This window comes from Aythya marila, assembly GCF_965140915.1.
Source record: "Aythya marila genome assembly, chromosome: 5".
NCBI classification, from domain to species: Eukaryota; Metazoa; Chordata; class Aves; order Anseriformes; family Anatidae; genus Aythya; species Aythya marila.
Genome location: NC_139046.1, coordinates 34,369,820 through 34,391,573, shown reverse-complemented (window position 1 = coordinate 34,391,573; position 21,754 = coordinate 34,369,820). Strand labels below are relative to the sequence as shown.

The following is a 21,754-nucleotide window of genomic DNA, read 5'->3' as shown; positions in this document are numbered from 1 at the left end:
AGCACAGAATTAAGGTGCTAATATTTGTTGTGTTATTTGCTCCTAGGAGCAAGTGGGCTCCATTAAAGAGAGGTATGAGCACAGACTTATGTTGAAACATCTTCCTCAAGAATTCAATGTCTTTCTGGACCACATTTCTAATTTAGATTACTTTACAAAACCCGATTACCAGGTAAATATTTTTTACGATTTTATATCTCAGATTTTAAATAGCAGAATTGTATGCTGTTTTGTCTTCAATTTCCTTTGATTTCTTTGTGTAGTCTTGATAGTGATTATGGATTGTTCCACCACAACATTATTTTAATGACCATCTAGTACCATGGAAATTTTACAGTTCAAAGAAGTCGTTTTTTCCCCTTTTGGGAACAGTAAGTTTTCTAAAAATTATTGTCAGTTGTTTTGCAGTCAGCAACCTGTTAGGATTGGATGCTATGCTGGTATTATTCTAGGCTCCATTAAGTGCTCCTTAAGTTACATTGATGAAATTGTTTTCTCAGTGATAGTCAGGCAGTTTTCCAAAATCTTGAACTCAGCACCCACAATATATACAGCTGGAGCACAACATGCAACCATGATGCCTTTTTTCATGCTGAAGTATTGCCTGCAGAGATCACTAGAAAACTAAATAGTGATTTTTCTTTTTTGAAAAGAGTATTGCCTGCTGAAATGGACAGCCTTAGTTCAGTGATAAAGTTGTGGGTGCTGAGAGAACACGCTGTAGAATATGTGCTTTTATTCACTCAGAGTTGACCTGTGTTTTAACAAAAAATAAACCTCAAAATTTCACTCTGATCTATGTAAGTATGTAAAAAGCAGCATTTGTATTTGCATCATAGCAGAAGTTGTATGAAAGATTTAAAGAAGAATTATCTCAAAAATTACTTCAGAGAGAGTGCTGAAGGTGTAAAGGAAGAGTAAAGGAGAATGGGACAGAGTGAATTATGGCTTTGTGTGGTTCAATATGTTTTTAGAACTGACTAAGATAGATAGCATTTTGAGGGTTCTTGAAAGTAAGGATAAAATGGATACAATCATTTTGTGCAAGAAAAATGATCTAAACTTCCTATCATTTAAAGTTGCTATAAGATACATATTTTTAAAGAAAGACAGAGAAGACAAATTTGCAGCAGCATTCATTGGAAGAAAGAATGAAAACCAGTTTTAGCTTTTAGAAAAAAAAAAAGGTAAAAAAGTATGATTTTTTGAAATGTTAAGAAGTAAGACATGATGTGATATAGACACAGCCTTCCCCACCAATGAATGGAACAAGACAAAGTTTTTCCAGAGCAAGAGGAATATAGATGCAATTTCCTTCTTTCTCGTGGACACAAGTTGGTCTACCTGATTTTTTATAGCATAAAATCTGAGGGTAAATCTTCCAGTCTGAAGTTTCTGTGGGACGGTTGTCAGCATTAGATATCGTATATGATACATGGTTCTAAATGACATAAATATATATATTAATGAATCAGTATCATTCCATGTATACTCCTGATTCATTTCCTTGTTTTTAATGGTGTAGCCGAATATATTCTTTCATTCTTGTCTGTTGTAGAGCCATTGGATGCTGCCTTGCAGCAACTGAGTCATGTTTGCGTGTGTGTGTTTCTGCCTTTTTTGCCTCTTTTCTGCTGGAAACACAGGGTTTATTTGTTTGCTTGTTTGCTTAAAAAAAAAAAAAAACAACAACTAACAACACAAGTTTGCATATCTAGTTTTTGAAATATTGGAGAATGAGAAATGAAAAACATAAATTACTGTGTCCTTTTCTTAGAAAATTGTTGTCAGTTGAAATCATGAAGAATAGGCATGCTAAATTATTACTGGAAGATATTTCTAAATTGCTTGTTCTCAGTGACAAAAATGAAGCTTATTAACTTTTTCCTTCATTTTTAGCTTCTCATGTCTGTGTTTGACAACAGTATGAAAACATTTGGGGTTATTGAAAGTGACCCTTTTGACTGGGAGAAGAGTGGAACTGATGGTTCTCTGACAACAACAACAACTTCAACCACACCTCAGTTACACACTCGTCTTACTCCAGCTGCAATTGGGTATGTATGCACATTGTCTGTGGTCACTAAAAAAGCAGTCACAGAGTGCCACAGGAAAGTTATTATTATTTTTTTTTTCTGTTGGATGCTGAATAAAAAGAGGACTGTGCACATTTGAATAATCTCCATTTTTCAGGTTCCTGTTTATACTATCCTGAAATATCAGCACGGTAGTTTGAAATTTAAAGCATTAAAAAATGGTAGCGCAGGAAATTATAGGTAAATTTGCTAGTCGATCCTTTGCTAAATCATATTTTCTAAAATTAAATGATGTATACAAAGTTTAACTGTGGGAACCCATTGTCTTCTGCAAGCCTTGAATGGGCTATTACCTGCAATTTCCTTGTAACTCTGAAAAATGAGTGGATCGTTACAGGAAATTTGGAAATAGATTTTCCAAATGTATGTTTTTCATATGACATTTAATATGGTCTTTGAGAACTGTGATTAAGTAAATTGGATGAGATATAATGCTTAATAAAACACAAACTCATCTCGGGGTATTGGAGAACTTAAACGTTGTTTATGGATGAGGAGGAAGAGTTTGTGCCTGTTTTAGGTGTTGGGTAGATCTAGTTTTATCTAAGACTCACAGAGATCATGGTGTGGGGGTTTTGACAGCATGGTGAGGCTAAGAAGTGCCAGAATTTCATGTAGAAATTTAATCTCTTTTTTTTTTTGTAAATGTGCACTTATAAAAAGTTATTTGAATAGCATCATTAGAACCCATAGAGTATTGACTGGGCTATGGTTAAAATTGCACTATTTTGAGAGGGAATGTATTACTTTCATATATACATATGAAGTATGTGCATGTGTAAGATATTTTCAGACTTTACTAATACCTTTATTTTTATTTGAAGAGTCGTGAGTTTGTCAAACTGTGTTTAAACTTGCAATCCAATCCAAAGGTAGATCTCCTCTTAATAAAAAGAGAAACTGGAGAAAACAAGTAGAAAGATCAGACTATAGAAAATAGCATTTGCTAGCATTTGTTTTTCATCAAGAAAAAGCCAGGTACTATAGTTTCTAAAATGATAAAACTGATTAACCACATTTTATATACTATCATCCATTCATTGTATTTCTGTGCAGTATAAGAAGTAAGACATCACAACTCTGTAAAAACAGCCCAGGATATTTATCAATCAAGGAGCCTTTTTGATTTTAGGAGTACAACCTATATGAAGGTCTTCATAGACCATTCCTATTCTAGAAAATATTAAGAGGAGAAAATTATTTCCAGTTACTATAATTTGTTATATGCTGATACTGTGATTGATTAATTTCATTCTAAAAAATAAAAACATTTTTGACTGAACAGTGTTTATTAATTGTTTTCATCCAACAACAGAAGAAAACAGTATTTATCCAGTACTTCATAATAGATATGATCTCTAACAAATTTACTCCAGAAATTGCTTTGAAAACATACAGGAAGTAGTCTTTAAGTGATTATTTGTTGGTTTATTCCTTTTGTTGTGTGCCTAAATTAAAGAAACAGAAATTGTGAAACCTCAGAATTAGCTTTTTTTGTATTGAATGAATTACAAAGTTTAGTTTCCTAAAGAGGCCTGCTTTTGCTTGTAAATTATTTTTTACCTTTTATTTTAATAGGATGGAAAATCATTTAAAGGAGCACATTAGAATCTCAAAATTTTCACCTTTCCAATATTTTTTTCTTACTACTTCTGTAGAATTGCCAATGCAACTCCTATCCCAGGAGACTTGCTGCGAGAAAACACAGATGAAGTGTTCCCTGATGAACAGCTTAGTGATGGAGAGAATGGTATTCCAATTGGTGTCTCACCAGAGAAACTACCGGGGTCCCCTGGCCATCAACGTCCTCAGGAAAAAGATGTTTGGGAAGAAATGGATGCAAACAGAAACAAAATAAAATTGGGGATTTGTAAGGTATTTACAAATCTGTATTGTAACGATCTTCAGTTTCCTGTCCTTATGATGCACATAAGATGTAATTAATACTGCAGCTATGCTAGTATGAATCTAAGAAAACAAGATTTATGGCAGATTTATAGCCATCATATTCATTTACACGTGATCTCAATTTTTTCTCTCTGAGTGAAACCAAAGCAGATTTTTTGCATTTTGCATGCGTAAAAATTAGATACAGAATATACAAAAACCAGTTTAATGTTATTCTTCAATTGACAAATTAAGATTAATTGTGATTAGTAGTATCCATTTAATTCGTATGTTGTTTTTGTCTCCATAAGATATGATACCTTCCTACTGATTCAAAGAGATTCATGGCCTAATCTTCTGGAGAGAATGTTGTTTAAGTTTGAAAAGTGATCCTTTGAGAAGTGGTTCCTGTCTCTCTTGTTCAGAATCACAACATATTTGCAGACACAGTCACTACACTTCACATTCAGAGAATGTAGCCCTTTTTCTTGATTATAAAAATATTTTGAATAGCTAAAGATAGATGTGTTACTGAAAAGTTTTTTAGGTAGCTGTCTAGTTTTAAGGCAGTTATTTCCTGTTTGCTAGAAAAAAATGTACTGTGTAAGAGAGTATGACACAGGTGCCTATTTTCAAAAGTGATTAACTTGTTTTTATTTTATTTTATTTTATTTTATTTTATTTTATTTTATTTTATTTTATTTTATTTTATTTTATTTTATTTTATTTTATTTTATTTTATTTTATTTTATTTTATTTTATTTTATTTTATTTTATTTTATTTTATTTTATTTTATTTTTACCAAAGAGGGAGAAAGCAGATTGCTCTGGTTTAAACGAATACAATTTTTATTAGTTGCACCTGCTGAAAATAAAGATGATCATGAATTCCTAGCTCTAGATTGTGCTAGTTACTATACAAGATAGAACGCAGTTGGAAAAATAGTAATTCTAAGTCATAAAAATACCTAGTAGATTTAGTGTAGTGTATAAGAGTGTTATATGCTCCAGAAAATCATAAAGCCAGCTTGGAAACTAACTTTTCTGTAGTAAGAGCTCTTGGCTCCAATGCAGACTCCAACGCTACTAAGTGACTGGCTTCAGACTACTACTGAGGAAAATTTTTGAGACAGATATGAAAAAGCAGTGTATATTTAAGCACAGTACCGAGTTTTTGAGACTCCTGTTCTCAGACCTACACAGAGCTACTGTATTACTAGTAGTATGTTACTAGGCACTTTTTATCTTTGGTAGGTATGTGCTGAAGTAAACTACCTTAAACATGACCTAAACTACCTTAAACAAGACATAGACTTTAGGAACTTTCCAAATACAAATTGGCTTACCAGTGGATAAAAACTTGGATGGTATTCACCATACAATACTGTGTCTTCCTCTGTTTTGCCATTTCTAGTGAGTTACATTTTTACTTTACTTTCTGCACAGGCTGCCACAGAGGAGGAAAACAGCCATGGACCAGTGAATGGAATGCTTAATGCACCGAGTCTCGGTTCTCCAATTCGTGTCCGCTCAGAGACTACCCAGCTAGACAGAGATGTCCCATTAGTTCGAAAGTTGCGCTCAATTCACAGCTTTGAACTGGAGAAGCGTCTGACATTGGAGTCAAAGCCAGACACAGATAAATTTCTTGAGACCTGGTAAAGAGATTATTTCTATTTTATTTTTATGCTTGGATCTTTTCAGAATATGTAGTTAAGATAATCTCATCTTTCCTCTATTACTGTATCAATTAACAGTACTGTGAAAACCAAAAACAGTTTGCTGAGTAGTGCTTATGCAAGCTTATGAGTAGTGCTTATGCAAGCTACAGCAAACGGTATTCAGTATGTTCATAATATTGCTCAATTAATGGATTTTGCCACTAGGCTTCTGCTTTATTTAAGAAAAAAAACACAATGCTAGTCTACAGCTAAAGTCAGACTTATACTCTGGAGATTTTTTTAATTTCAGGCCCTAATGGTGTAATGCTGGTGGTTTTTTATGTTTTTCTTTATTGGGACAGTACAACACATCCTAAATAAGAATCATGACATCAGGTGCTCAGTAGAGCTACTTTATATGAGATGAGAAAGACAGCTTGCAAGAAATTTTTATATAGATCTAGTTTTCCTCTACTGAAGATAATCAAACGTAGCTTACATCATTCGTAACTAATTCAGATATTATTTATTTTCTTAAGTTTGGAGAAGATGCAGAAAGGCTTGAATGCTGCGGCAGAGACTGCGGTTGCTGCTGTTCCTCCTGTTTCTCAGAAAACACCCAATCCTGCTCCTGTGACTGCACGTGTGGACCATGTTTGGCACTATGATGAAGAATACCTTCCAGACGCTTCAAAGCCTGTGTCAGCTAGTTCTCCAGAACATGCTGATGGTGTTGTTAGCAGTGGATTTGTAGCTGTCAACTTAAGCTCCTGCAGGCAGGAGGTTGATTCTAAAGAATGGGTGATAATAGATAAGGAACGGGACTTGCAGGATTTCAGGACAAATGAGGCTTTAGGGCACAAAACAACTGGAAGTCCCTCAGATGAAGAGCCAGAGGTACTACAAGTTCTAGAGGATTCCCCTCGAGAAGAGCAGCCCAGACAGGGTGGTTGGGCAGGAAACAGTGTCCATGCCAAGAACCAAACCTCAGGGGTGGAGTTTGTTCTAGCCATGGAGTGTCATCCTGCTGCTTCCGAACAGCTTACAGATAAATTGGAACTTCTGACCGGAGCTGCTGGACAGCTTCTTGCAGCCACCCCTACAAGTCCTATGGAAGCTCAAGCAGAAGGAGCGCTCACTCCGGTAAGAGAAACAGTCACTGTTTTTATTAAATCTCTATTAGAAATTCTATATGAGGAGATAATAACTTATTATGAAAGTTACAGCCAACTCAGTAGAAAAAGAGAATTCTGACAGGCTACTTGCTGATTATAAGGTGCGGAGTATCTGCTACGGTGAAAATAAGCTAGTCAATGTAATTAACTATAGCTGTACAATAAAACTTCAAATGCACTTATGTTCTCATAGGAGATGCAAGATACTATATTTCACACAAGATTATATTTTGATACATTGTGAATTTTCTAGATTACAGATTCATTTTGTGTTTTTCAAATTAGAGAACAGTGTTGAACAGCAAGATTTTTGACACTTTAATTCAAAATACCAGTTGCACGAGAATTTTTGGTATGTTAGAAACTTGTGAAGATGAAAAGTTAATATAAATTGCTCGTTTGTTTTCAAAGTTTCAATTTCTATACTTGAATGCTAGTTTTAGTGAAAAAACAAAAACAAAAAAGAACACACACAATCAACAGAAGGAGCAACATGTAATCCTGTAGAAAATACAAATTATCAGATGCTTTTATGTCTAAAACCGTTAAAAGCCAGCTTGCAATTTTGTATATAAATGTAGTATCTCACTGTATACAAACTTGGCTCATTTGGGGGAAATGGCTACCTTACTTAAAACTGAAAGCAGAGGTTATGGAAATGAATAGTACATGACAACAGTTAAATTAATGGACAATAGGATTATCTGGAAAGGTAGCAAATACTGTGCAGAAAGAAAATACAAATTGTTTGGTTGATTTATAAACTGGAAACAGAGTGTGTCTATCCAATGTGTCTATTCTGACTGTGATTGCAGTTTGTGGTACTCTTTCATCTAATTCATTAGCCCTTGAATTAAAGCCAAAGCCCAGCAGAATATGTTGGGTGTCTTCTGTTGATGGTATTCCACTTCACAGAAAAAATAGCTAAATATTTCTTGAGGTTGGTACTGGAAGCTGCTTTTATAGGTGAGTGTCCTAGTTGCTTTATAGAGAGACATTCATATATATGTGGCTTCACGTAGTAGTTCTCTCTATTGCAGAATCCTGGTGACCTTAGGAAGCTGTTTCAGAGAGTCCTTTTACTTCTTCCTCAAAGCGTTTGCCCACCTGAAACTGTTCTTTGAATGTGATTCTTGTTCATGGACTTTGAGATGACTGAAAGATTGTCTGCCAAAAGTTTTGTTTCCAGCAGAGCTTTACCTAAACAAGCAGATTCCTTTAGTTGTCAAGTATTTGTAAGTTGCAAATGGTAGCTGAACTCTCTAGTATATCATCTGCTCAAGAAGTGAGCCAAATTATGTGAAAGATCATATTCTCCTCAAAGATCTATACTTAATGTTTGGAGTTAGCATGAAAGGCCATTAAACTCAGGCAGAACAGACTTCCCTAATATTCAAAATATTTGTTATGTGAGGTTTAAAAGTTGCTATGGATTTTTTTTAAACACTTTTGTTGTTGAACTAGTCTTATCTGTATTATATAATAGAAATCCATCTGACATCCCCTACAGAAGTAAAGCATATTAATGGTAAGTCGTGATAAATTTCATGTGATGCTATATTTTTTCTGTAATAGCATCGATTTTTTTTTCTTTACCACACACAAAAATGTCTACCACTAATCTCCTGGGGCTCAAAGAGACTGTGCTCTGCCTGCTGGTTGGTTTTATTAGCACTCCTGATGTATAACTGCTGCAAAAGCCATAATATTTAGAGAAAAGAGTTTCCTTTGAATAGATACAAAGATAACTTGTACAGATACCACCAACCCTTAATAAAGCCTGATAGGCCCAGAAAAATTTATACTTCTCATACTGCATGGTTTGGTTCTTCAGATGCTTCTTAACATTGGACCACAGAACAGTTAGATCAGACTGGGGAGCAGAGTCAAAGTTACTTGATATCAGTGTGAAATGCCTAAGATGATATGATTTCAACAATAAAAATGCTTGGAAAGACTTTGCGCAAGTTGCATAGTGAGGTTAGTTATAGAATCATAGAATCAGGAATTGGAATGATTGTTCTAAGATCATTTAGCCTTTTACCTAGTACCAACCAGTTCACCAGTAAACCATGCTACTAAGTTCTACGTCTACACATCTCTTGAAGACCTCCAGGGGTGGTGACTCAATCACTTCCCTGGGCAGCCTATTGCAGTTCTGCACAATCCTTTCAGTAAAGAAATTTCTCCTAACATCCAACCTAAACCTCCCCTGGTGCCACTTAATGCCCTAAGTGTTTACAAAACTGTAACAACCTTAACTACAATCAAATGGTTTTGTTCTTTCGTAGTTTTGTCTAGGTAGTACCTTCCTGACAAACAATACAAATAATGAGCAAAGGGTTGCGTTTCACTTTCCTGCTGATTTTAATTATATTGCATCTGTTACTAAGAGCAAGCCTGGATCCAAGTGTGTAAGTTTGGGACCATACATCAAATGACATAAAATAAGTATTGCTAAACGGGTTTAAAAGTAGATATTGAGATTATAGTAGTATAGAATAGTAGCTTTATTTAATTTCTGAATAGTTTACTCATTTCCAATGGCTTGCAACTGTAGGACATTGGCATTCATAGTTATCATGCTTATGAATATACCTCCCATATGCATTTCTAGTGACCTACTACATTATCACTTAGTAGAAGGTACAATGAATTATGTTCTTTGAGCTTATTCTGAGAACCTTAGAATTCTGATAGGTTTGTTAATATGCGAACAATTAATTAATTTAATGTTACAAAACATGAACAAAATATTTTTACTGTTGTAAATGCATTTAAAATTTTATTCTTCTTTTTATGGGAACAAGGCTTTATTGCTCACTAAGTAGTAGCAAGGATGTTTCTGTATGAGAAACTGAAGGTTCATATACTCACCCCAATTTTATTTTCTCCTGAAGGAAAGAAATCACTGGTCTTCAGACCTTCCATTTGTAGATAAATGTTCTTCTTGAAATCATGTGTGTATGTGTATTTCCTGTAATTGATGATAACATTTCTTACCTCTTTCAAACATCATCAGCACCCCTAATAGGAACGTAAGGTTGTAGTAGTTCAGGAAGGAAACCTGAACTCAAAAAAAAAAAAAAAAAAAGAGGAAAACATGTAAGTTATTGGATTGGTGATTTTTTAAGCTTAAAAATTTACAGCAAATTGTGCTATCTTCTGTGAAAAAGCTTGGCTGTAAGAGAACTAATTTTCATGTTATCAGTCATAATAACAGATTCTATGTGCTATAACCAGATTACCCAGCACATATCAGTTTGATCTGGTTCAGTCATGTGCTCCTGCTCATATTTCTGTTGAATTACTCGTAGCATGCTATGCTGACTGTATGCTTTCATGTTGCAAAAGGACAGACAGTACTTGGTTTGCTGTAACATCTTCTGGAATGAAGTTCATTTGACAAAATAATTTGAACTGATCTAGACTGTTCAGGAATTTATATTGGGGCAGCACTTTGCATCATAGTGCTCTCTTTTTTTTCTTTCTTGATCTGGTTCTAAGAGCCTAGTGCTGGACCTGCTGTGTTGTTGAACCATGGCCTCATTAATGTACCGTGGTTGGATTGAATTGCGATGACCTTTATATTGTGCATGTACAAAACTGTTTGCAGCATATGATATTTGGCAAGCAGATATTTTAACAAAGAAATAATAACAGTGTTAAAGTAATCCAATAGATACCAACTAATGCCATTTTCAACTTCAGTTTAAATTAAACAGCTGTTTGCTCTGGTCACACTTGGTTGGCAACCTAATATAAAATATATATGCATGGTAATAGAAGTTGTTTGACTGTGAATCTACTTATTTTTTACTACTTGGTAATATTTTTGAAATTAGGATTTTATAGATTGAGGTGCTACTATGTTGTATCAATGAAACTGCTCTTAAACTTCCATTTATTTCATAGTTCTTAGCTGTATAATTTTCATGTACCTTCTACCCTCAGTTGCTGCTTATGAGATGCTGGAAATTCTTTTTTTTTCTCTTTTCTAAATGCTTGAGTGATGGACGTAGTTCAAGATGAGGCAATTATTGATGGATGCTCCAGGCCTGTATAAGTATGTCCTGCAAGTTCTGTCCCACGTTTGGGAAATTTCATCAGAACTGTTTAGTGCTAATCTTACTGATTAATCGTGTAGGCTATGATTCTTAATATGCAGTGCTATAGCCATAGCTGTACAGTCACATTTGTAAAGCATGCAGTGGGTGCATATGCTAAAATTGTAGTCGTCACAGAAAACAACACTGCTGCATGGATGTGCTAAGCATTTTGCAAGGACCAGCCAACAATCAGCTAGCCTCTGTACACAGTGTCCTTGGAACAGACCGTGTGAATTTATTAACTGTGCCCTAGATTCTGACTGAATGACAGAAGCCAGCAAGAGAGCGGATGATCTCTTCTGACGTTGGGTTTTTCAAAGTTGATGGAAAATCTGACAATTAGACTTAAGATGCCTCTTAAATTATCAGCTCCAACCTGAGAGAGAATTTTCAGTGGAAACATCTAGGAAAATGCATGTATGCAGGACATAAACAAGAACAGTGTGGCCAGCAGGGCTAGGGAGGTGATCGTCCCCCTGTACTCAGCTCTGGTGAGGCCGCACCTCGAGTACTGTGTTCAGTTTTGGGCCCCTCGCTACAAGAAGGACATCGAGGTGCTTGAGCGGGTGCAGAGAAGGGCGACGAAGCTGGTGAGGGGCCTGGAGAACAAGTCCTACGAGGAGCGGCTGAGGGAGCTGGGCTTGTTCAGCCTGGAGAAGAGGAGGCTCAGGGGCGACCTTATCGCTCTCTATAGGTACCTCAAGGGAGGCTGTAGCGAGGTGGGGGTTGGCCTGTTCTCCCACGTGCCTGGTGACAGGACGAGGGGGAATGGGTTTAAGTTGAGCCAGGGGAGTTTTAGGCTGGATGTTAGGAAGAACTTCTTCACTGAAAGGGTTGTGAGGCATTGGAACAGGCTGCCCAGGGAAGTGGTGGAGTCACCATCCTTGGAAGTCTTCAAAAGACGTTTAGATGTAGAGCTTAGGGATATGGTTTAGTGGAGGGCTGTTAGAGTTAGGTCAGAGGTTGGACTCGATGACCTTGAGGTCTCTTCCAACCTAGAAAATTCTGTGATTCTGTGATACTGATTTTTGAACCTTATTTTTTCCTCACCATGTTGTTCTCACAGCTCAGCTCATCTCACATGCTGCATTTCTCCACTCCAAGAATTTCAAGTCCCCTCCTCCGCACCATGAGCCCTATAGCCTATCTGTCCATCCACTCGGACCCTCTGAAAGAGGCTGGTTTACCAAGGAGTCAATCAGCTGAGAGCCACTCCTCTTCCTCACGCTCAACTGGTCGTAGGCAGCTTCCTGTCATTCCCTGTGGCAACAAGTTCCCCCCTGTCATTCGCATCTCAAAAGCACAACTTCAGCAGGTGAATAAGCCTCATCTTCATAACAGTGACTGCATTGTAGCAGTCATCTGCAAAGTTTAATTTTTTTAGTTGCTCTGCACACCGGTAATATGCATAGGCTAGTCATACTGCTGTACACAGCATCTTACAAAATGTTTTGAAAGATAAGGTCAAGTTAGGGAATCTCATTAAGGAATAGAGTCAGGAATATTTTTATGAGAATATATATCGTCCCATTTAGAGGAGGTAAAATTAGAGAGAAGAATATTTAAAGAGATGTTGTTTGGGTTATCATGATCTGGAGCACCGAACATTTCTGTGTGTTCTGGAAGATAGATTCACATCCTCAGAGGTATTTTCTCTTGGAAAAGTTAAGATTAATAAATACAGAAAACAAAGTTTTCTTTCATTCAGAACTAAAAATAATTTTTAAAGGTGTTCCTATAATCAGTACTAGTTAGATTTTTAAATTGGGAACACATATTAAAATTTGGAGTACTGTAAATGATTTTAATGTTAGAAAATAGGATTTACAGCTAGTCACATTGCTACTTTGGCATCAAGAATTCATTAATTGTTTACAGTATGCAAAGCAAAGGTGGGAATTAACGGGAGTAATGGCTAATGGAAATGTCACTAAAGAAAGTAAAGTTTTCATAGTTTTGTATTCCCAGTTTATTTACACTATGAGAAAGATGAAGGCTTAGAATCAGATTGAAGTAAACCATAATTTGTGTATTAGCCGTAAAAATTTGCTAAGCAGTATCAGCTCACATTGACTGGTGAAGCAGTATGATTTAGCATTGATGCATAAGACCGTAACATATCATCATCATTTTACCATTAATATTTAATTTGGATTATATTTTATGTTGTCTTTTATTTCCAACCTATTTTTCAGTATAACTATTTATATGTGAAAGACATTTTTCTTCTATGAAGCATGCACAGGAGTATTGTTTTTTTAAAAGTTATCCATCAACATTAGAATCTTTCAAACTTCAATATGATCAGTGATGAGTGATAACAAGGTAAAAAAAGCAGTTAGTGTATTTATGCCAGCATTTGGTCTTCCTACCCAGAAAGCAGTATTTTTTTCCACAACACTTCTAGGCTGTTTTTTATCTAAATACAAAATTGTAGTAGTTCTGACCTCAATTTATGGAAATGGACTAACAGTAACTCACAGAGGTTCATTATTGTGAACCTGACGGGATATGGGATGCCAGAATACCACATTCTTCATGATGACTGAAGTATTGACTAGAGAAAAGGACTTTGTACAAATTAACTTATTAGAAATTAAGCTTCAGCATTTGTATTCTGGGATGCAAAATTACTTTTTTTTTTTTTCCCCTGTATATCTATGATCTAAATTTTTCAATCCAAATGTATTGCAGGTGACATTAGCAAGCTCCTCACAATTCTCAAAGTAGGTTTTCATACAGAGTTTTCTCTGGCTTCCTTAGTACTCAACAGATGAATACAGCTGCAATATTAATGGGGGCTGTGAAGTGATATACTCTTTTGTCATGTGAAAAAGAATAGATATTGTACCAGGTGCTGCTACTGAGCAGAGTGGAAAAGGGAAAGGGAGAAGATTATATACAACATTCAGAGCCTTCTCTTTCTTTTTACCTGGTAAGTCCCTGACTGCTGTGTTCCTTTTCAAGCTGTGATTTTTGACAGTCCGGACTCTACTGAGAATGTACCTTCCAGTGTTTCATTTGCTGTGGAAACTACAAGCACATGAATCTTTAGTTTATTCCAACAATGAAGGCCTTTGCGTGCTTTTTGGCTCACTGGAGAACTGACATACTTTTACTGGTCCTTCTATTTTCTACATCACAGTAATGTTAGGTACTTAGCAAGTATGAAAGATAAATATGCTTGTTAATGACACGAAGCACTTCTCCAATTAAATACTAAAAATAATTTGAATACCATTATGTATTATACTGTATAAATATTTGGTATTGAATATATTTTCCTGTATTTCCTACTGTTTTCCATTTTGTTCAACATTGATAATTAATGAATTGCAGAGGTCAGGGATCTCTACTGTTGAATTTCGCTTCATGTGCTAAAAAGTAAATGATGATAACATTTGTTCCTGAAATCAGGCAAGGGAGTTTTCTTTCCTGATTGTTAATGAGTGAGGCTTCAGGAGCTGTAGTCCAGCCTTCTTTAGTTTGACATTATATAGGAGAGATCATGAAATTTCTGTATATTCTTCACTCACTAGTGCATTGAAGGTTATAGGATGTAGGTCTACTTTGATTTCTTCTATAAACATAACTCCTCTCTTGCCATACATATATGATGTAAGACAATTGGAGTGGTTTGTTTCACCTCTCCTTAGTTATTCAATTTGCAGCATTAGAGCCAACAAAAGACAGAATGAATTCTTTGACAGTACTTGAATCTGAAAAGTGGGGTCACAGTGCTATTAGCATCCTTTTTTTAAATAGAGTGGTCAAATTGTACAGCAAATCCTCCTGCAACATGACGTTTTTCTTTCTTTCTGTGAATTTTTCAGCCAGGTAACTTCTCTGAACTTTGCTCATCAGAGGAATGTATAGAGTGTTGAGTGAGATCCATGGAAAAGGTGATGTGAGTGCAGTAACAACGGGCCAGAGCTGTGTAGGAAAAGATTGCTTAGGTAGATGTTATGCTAAATATATAACTGTTTCTTGAGAAACAATCAGAATTAGTGACCTTCGATTTCAGTCTCTTGGTTTCTCAGATCTAGTTCTCTAATAAGATATAAAAACCTTTTCTAGCTGTGGCAGCCATCTAGAATAAATCTAAATTGGCTGTCTGTTTCAGATTCAGCCCTGAAAAAAGTGGATTCCAGATTTGTATGTCTTTTTTACATATCTTCATTTTTTTAAATACATGATGAGACATGTAGAACAGGGATTAATTTTATTTTAATGATTTTGTAGTTGTTCCTTCCCAGGTAAAGCAGTTGGAATTGGTTAGCACTTTCACAAATACTTTCTCATAGGTCTTATTTTTTCCCAGTAATCTACCTTACTGCAACAGTTTAAAAACTATTTTATTGGTATATAGTTACGTTATTAGTTACAAAATGCTCTGAAATCTTTCCACAAGAGATGCTGTGGAAATACAAGCCACCATGTACTTATTCATACCCAAGATGAGAAGTAATATGCTGATCTGACTTGGAAAAATTACCTTAGTTTTTAAGTATCTCACTGGAATTCAGGTGCCTATGAAAGAATAAGGTAAGACTTGTTGACATGTTCAAGGGGTATTTAGGAAATAAATTTATACCCCTTGTAATAGTTGTTCTTTTATGGATATTGTAGGCTTTTCAGCCAGGAGGGCATGTAAATGTAAAATTTTGCTGTTTTTCATGAACTGATTTTTGGCAGGCATCACTAGTCTGCAATAGCAAGAGATGAATGTTTACGCTGATTTCCATTTAATAATTGCTTTCTTACCCACAAAGAAACAAAAAATGCAAAATGCTCCTCTATTGTTAGCCTATTCTTTAAAATTATTTTTAGTTTGTCAGTGGTATTAACTTGTAGCTGTCATGTGCATTAGGATTGAATTAGAACTCAACTAGCTAAAGCATTGGTTTAGCATTCTACCTGTCTAGAAATGTCAGTAATGGATATATTTGTCCAATTTAGATATATTACGTTATCAAATAGTTTTGTTCTAGAATGAAAAGAGGGAAAGGTTTTTCTCTGCTCAATGAGGCTGATTTTTAATGCTGCCATCATGGAAGTTGAGTGTGGTAAAGAGGGTTTTGGGTTTCAGGAACTACAGAGATGTCATGCCCTACCCTATCCTGATGGAAACTGTATTTAGTTGGCACGAAGTTTAAGTATTTTCCTGGGAGCTTACTATTTGCTATGATGTTACAGCTGTTACTCATCCTCAGTGAAAGCAGTTGTTTGATAACACTTCTGACCATATTCAAAGGCAATCTTAGATGCAGCTGTTTTCAGTTGTTACTGGTTGGTACCTGGAAGGGCAATCAACATATGATCTCTAGCGGTAGTGTCGCTGTTTTCTTTGTCAGTAAGTTTCTCTGGAGTATGTGGATTTTTAATACAAAAACACATATTAGGAATGTTAGGAAGCATTCAGGAATATTAGAAAGTGTTATTTCATAAGGAGAGAAAGGATTTCCCAAAGATGCCCGTAAGCCCCCAGGTTACTGCCATTCTTTTAAGCAATTGGGTTTCAAACTGGTAATGATTTTTTTTTGGAACGTTTTTCATCTACAAATTCTCCTCCTCATGCAAAGAAGTATTTATTTTTTTTCCTATTTATTGCTTTTGCCCAAGTCGCAGAGGCAATTGCTTGACATTTGGAAATCTAAATGCTGCCTACAGTGCTTGGTAGGACCTTCTATCTGAAGGAGAGAAATTCTTTAGACATTCTTTTTTCACATCTGTCTTCAGTGTTTTAGAATTAAAATTAAAAATTACAGCGAGTTAGGTTAGCTGTGCTTTCAGTGGAAGCTTTCCAAGGTACAAATTATGGAATGAACAGTGGAGGAAAACAAGCAGTCAGTAGGAACCTGTTAAACTTTTTCAAATAGTGTGTTGCCTGAGGAGAAATGATCAATTTTTATTGACAGGATCCTCTTGGTCATTTCCCTTCTGCAAGTTTCTGTATCAGCAGCAGCAACAGCAAAGTTACAGTGAAGGTCGGGGCAATAAATTAGCATTAGTAAAAGCATTCACATGCACTGTTAGAATTCTGCAGTGAAGGATGGGTCAAAAATAAAATGAGAGGAAAAAATAGAAAGAAAATAAAACACTATGAAAGTTGCTTTTTTTAACATTTGTGTTTTGTGGAATCTGCAGTACTTTTAAGATTCTCAAAATTCTTAACCGCATGGTTCATCTATTCTTGTCTGTCCTTGACGTGATCAATTTTTATTATATTTTTAAAAATTGCAACATTATCCCAAACATATGTTGTTTAGTAAATTTTTTCGAGCATCAAAATTTCATTAGCACAGGACAAGTGAAGATGTTTCAGGAAAGCTAGATGATCTGCGATTTCCCAGGGTGAGCTGATTAACTCTTATGTCAAAAATTGGCTGTTATCATTAAAACAATGTCCAAATTGAATTACAGGGGAAAAAAAAAAAACAAACAATCTTTACTTGAAGATTGTAAATTTACCAGTATCCTAGAATTTTCTCCCAGTTAGCTAGTTTTTCATAGGGAAGAAAGAGAACTTTTTAGAAAAGGAAAATTTGAAAACACTAAAACTGGAACCAGTGGTTAGAAGGAGTCTCTAATATTTCTAAGCTACAATTATATAATTTTTGAAAAGTGGTTCATTTTCAAATTACTATTACAATTTCTAGATTTTGATGATTCTACAATAATGCTCTACATAAACCACAGGTAGATGTGTTTACTTATTAGCTAGCTACTAAGCTATAACTGCTCTGACTGCTTCTGGCAACAGTTTTTAATCTCTATGTTTTTTAACCCTGAGAAAATAACCATGATAAAGTAGGAATTTGGTTTCTGTAGAGACAGAAATAAAAGCATGAAATAGAAATGTGAAATATGCTTCAGTTACCAGGTTTTTACTCTGAACTCTGCATTAAGGCAAGCTGATGCTTTGTTAGGAAAAGACTGTCTCTGTGGAACTCAGAAGTATTATGATACTGGCTCATTTTTAATTGCAATGTATGTCAGGAGTATTGTATGAGTGTTAGGAAGTAATTATCTGTAATTGCAGCTGCTTCCCAGTTCTCCAGCAATTCCAACAGTTCTATACAACATAAGTAAATTTCAAGAATATTGTTCAATTGCTTTATATGTTGTATAGAAGAAGCTTCAAATTAAATGAGTACTTGTTTTGGTCACATTATTAATAAACTAATTAGCAACTTATTTCAATGACAATCATTCTCTGAAAGCAGTTAAAGTTACTGCATTTAGAGTAGTTAATCTTTGCCCTATTGGATGTTGGATATGGGTTTATGTTAGAATACGGTAAAATCTTCCTTTACCTGGCAAGTGTGTAGGAATAACTGAAAAAGGGAAGATAATTAAAAAAATACTGGAATTAAGCAATGGTTAATAGGTACACTTAAATAACAAGAGTCTGTACACACAGATATGCATGTTCTTTATCCTAAAAAGATATCTTTCACCTTAGAGGGTATGAAAATACAGCTATCTTGTACCTTCCTAACTCTGCATCTTTGTTCCCTCCTCTTCCTATTTCTTGCATCTCCCAGCATCAATATAAGACTGATGTACAAATTATTGTTACAGAAAAGTAGAAAGAATATATGTGAAGAGCTGTGGAAGGCGGCATGCTCCTCCTTTCAGATGGATATAACCAAGCCTTCATATGCTATTTTCTCCAGTTAAGGATTAGGGCTGTGTGTGATTTTTTTTTAACAAGAGTGCATAGTATCCTGGGGACTGCCAGTTTCTACAAATGCCTGCAATGCTTGCAGTACTGTATGTATGTCAGAAGGGATTCATTATCAAGACTTACAGCCATCTCTGGTCTTACACTCCATAACTCCATGAATTACAGACATATACTTCTGTTTATCCACATATTAGCTTATTTGTAGAAACAGCCAATGTAGTTTAGTAAATCTATAATTAATTTTATCTTTTCTGCTAGACTTCAATCTGGAAAGGGAATGTAAGGGATACAAAGGATTAGACTGTAAAAGGTCAGAAGGAATGATAATAGTAGGGAAGAAGGATTTTGAGAGGACATGTACTGTTAAGAACAGTAAGCTGGGTATGATATCTACAGAGTTGTAAGCGTAGCAGTGTTTGTTCATGTGAGAGTAACAGTTAGCTGTAAATTACAGGACGGTGTGCTAACATTCCCTTTACCCTTTGATACAAATTGCAGTTCAGATTTTATTCCAGAGGTATACAGTTTTGCAAGGAAAATTAAGTGACTTAAGGAAAGAAAGAATCATGACGAGGAAGCTGGTGAACTGGAAAGCCTAAGGGAAGTTGGTTGGTATTAATGAAGCTGCAGACTCATACTAACATTTGTCATATTGCTGCTAGGCTGTAGAGCTAACTGGATGAAAAGGAGAAGAAAGGAGAAGAGAAAAGATACATGAGGTTTGTTCTCACAGATACACAAACTTTTCTAAGGTAGGAAAGAAGTTCTAAAGAATAAAATGATTAGGCTGAAGTGTCTTCAGAATGGCGAGTAATATGATTAAGGCTTACTGATGTTACAAACAATGTAAAGAAGTTACAAACAATGATGGGATTAGCATATCAACAGGTACACCACGTTTTTAAGAGGTCTGGAGTCCTAATGGCACTTGACATGCTTGTAGAAGTAGTAGGCAGCACGAGCAGAGGGAAGAAGCTGTGAGGTCACATGTTCACCTGCTGGTGTTTTACAGTAATCTATATTCACACCTTTAGATCTTTCAGATTTAACAGCTTTGACAACTAAAACCAATATTTCGTTCCTCTGAAATTTGCTGTATATATTCATAGAGAATTTCATCCAAGCATATCACTTGCTATTGCAGCCTATCAGAGGTTTAAGGAGGGGAAAGTTTGTCAGATGTCGTAAAGGATGTCTAGGAGATATTTATGTTATTGTTGTTTTGTTCTCTTTTCTTCTTAACATTCCACTCACCATACTGTAAAGCTACTTGAAGAAAATGCAGTCTCATTTATTGCCTCAGAAATCAGAAAAAAAAAATTAAGAAATTACTTAGGAAAGACTAAAGGATTCAGGACTGTGGTGGTGGTAATTTCTTTTAAACATTTCAGAGTGAAAGGAGAGCTTTGTAGTCATTTTTCCATATATTGTCGCGGTCCTTTTCAGTAATCTGCTGCATCATACCTTCTTTTGAAGTGCTGAAGTTGTGATAATCAGGTACATAATGTTACAAACTGATTACCAGAGTACACTGTGGGTCAGCATTTTAAATCTATTCTCTGCAACTTTCTTCTTAGATGAGGTGCCCATGTTACATTATAATCATTGTACATCAGGTTCAGTATTGTACAACATTGACGTGGTTAGACACAGAAATCTTACAGCATAAGATTTTAGTTCATGGCCCAAGAAAGGAAAGTGTGATGATTATTTCTGATGCTTGAGTTTTAGTTTTACGTAGTAGGTTATGTAGCATTTGTTTTGTAACTTGGTATGCATTTGACAATCTTGAGATTTCTGTCACCCTGATTTAGACTAAATAATAACCATTTGAACTGGTGTTAGATAACCATTTAAACTTGCAAAAGCAAGTGACAGGATCAGCCCTCCTCAGACTCCTTGATTATGCCTTCTGTCTTGCAAGGTTTCATAAAGAATATGACTATGGGATAATTAGGGTTACAAAACTGTACGATTTTTTAAAGTTGTTTTAAGGGATTTTATTTACTATTCTTTGAGGTGTCAGGAACAGTTGAGACATGAAGCAAGTCTTTCCTGACTCATAATTAAATGTAAAAGTTAGGATGGAATCTCCTTATCCTGCCACAGTTGCAAAAAACATAGGAAATGCTGCTGTGGTGTACATCTCATCCTTCTGGCCCCATCTCATTGAACAAGCATCCACCCTCACAGAAATGAATCTCCATCCTTTCCAGGGAAATTCCTATGAGCCTGCAATATAAAAACAGTAGCATTTGGTACATACATAACAATGTGTATCCCTTCATACTTTCAGCCAGTGAGATGTCAAATAAGATATCAGACACTATTGATAAGCAGTGCCTTTTTAAATCCTACTTGTTTCTTTTTGGTCTTGCCCTTTTATTTCTCTCTTGAAGCTGCACCTGAAGTTGTAACAACATTTGCATGAGAGGCACTTCTGCACAAGTTAAATTTCTTGTACATATAGATGAAATGTCAAGCCTAATAGGGATATAATTTAATCTTTGTGCTTTAAGAATAATAAGAGGATTATTGACCATTTGAGAAAACAAGCTTCTGTTTGCTAGTGAACACAAATCAAGAAAGTGATACATGCATTCAATAAAGCCATTTCTGAAAATTTGAGCTACTCAGCAGTGCAGTCTTTAATGAAACTTACCCCATATGCTTTACTTCCCTTCTCTTGTTCAATGTTTTTCTTCCACAAATAGCTCCTGCTTGCTATATTGTGGATTCTTCAACAAGTTTACTTGTTTATTTCTTGGGTGTAAGGGTTAAGTCTGGATTGGTCAAGAGAGGACTAGGAAATTCTTTCTCCAGTCATGGCAAAGGAAATGAAGTCTGTTGAAAACTGTAAACAGATTTCACATCAGAGCTGGTTTCACTTCAAAAGGAATTGACACGTAAGAGACATGTCACTAGGAAAAGAGTTTCCATGTAAATGTATTTATGCAAAAGATAGTTTAAATGTAATTGCTGCCCTTCTGGAAAAGTATCAAGAAAAGAAATATCTTCTGAAAAGGAAGTAACTAAGGATATTTTACCTCTGAAAATTGAGAGAAGACACCAGAATCTATGCTATTCTACGGGAAGCCATCCTTCTTCAGAGATGTGTGGTTGGTTGTTTTTTTCA

General features: G+C 35.5%; 1 protein-coding gene across 4 annotated transcripts in view; it reads left to right on the top strand.

The window, feature by feature from the left end:
• The window catches only part of TTBK2 (tau tubulin kinase 2), an 85,182-nt gene that overhangs the window by 51,471 nt on the left and 11,957 nt on the right, over nt 1–21,754 (top strand). For 3 of the 4 annotated variants that reach the window (XM_082760483.1, XM_082760482.1, XM_082760485.1), the window contains 6 exons: nt 47–172; nt 1,900–2,057; nt 3,755–3,971; nt 5,430–5,641; nt 6,184–6,787; nt 11,995–12,243. In XM_082760483.1, coding sequence (XP_082616609.1) covers nt 47–172; nt 1,900–2,057; nt 3,755–3,971; nt 5,430–5,641; nt 6,184–6,787; nt 11,995–12,243 — 1,566 coding nt within the window. The remainder of the gene's footprint in view (nt 1–46; nt 173–1,899; nt 2,058–3,754; nt 3,972–5,429; nt 5,642–6,183; nt 6,788–11,994; nt 12,244–21,754) is intronic. The other variant, XM_082760484.1, reaches the window with a different exon arrangement.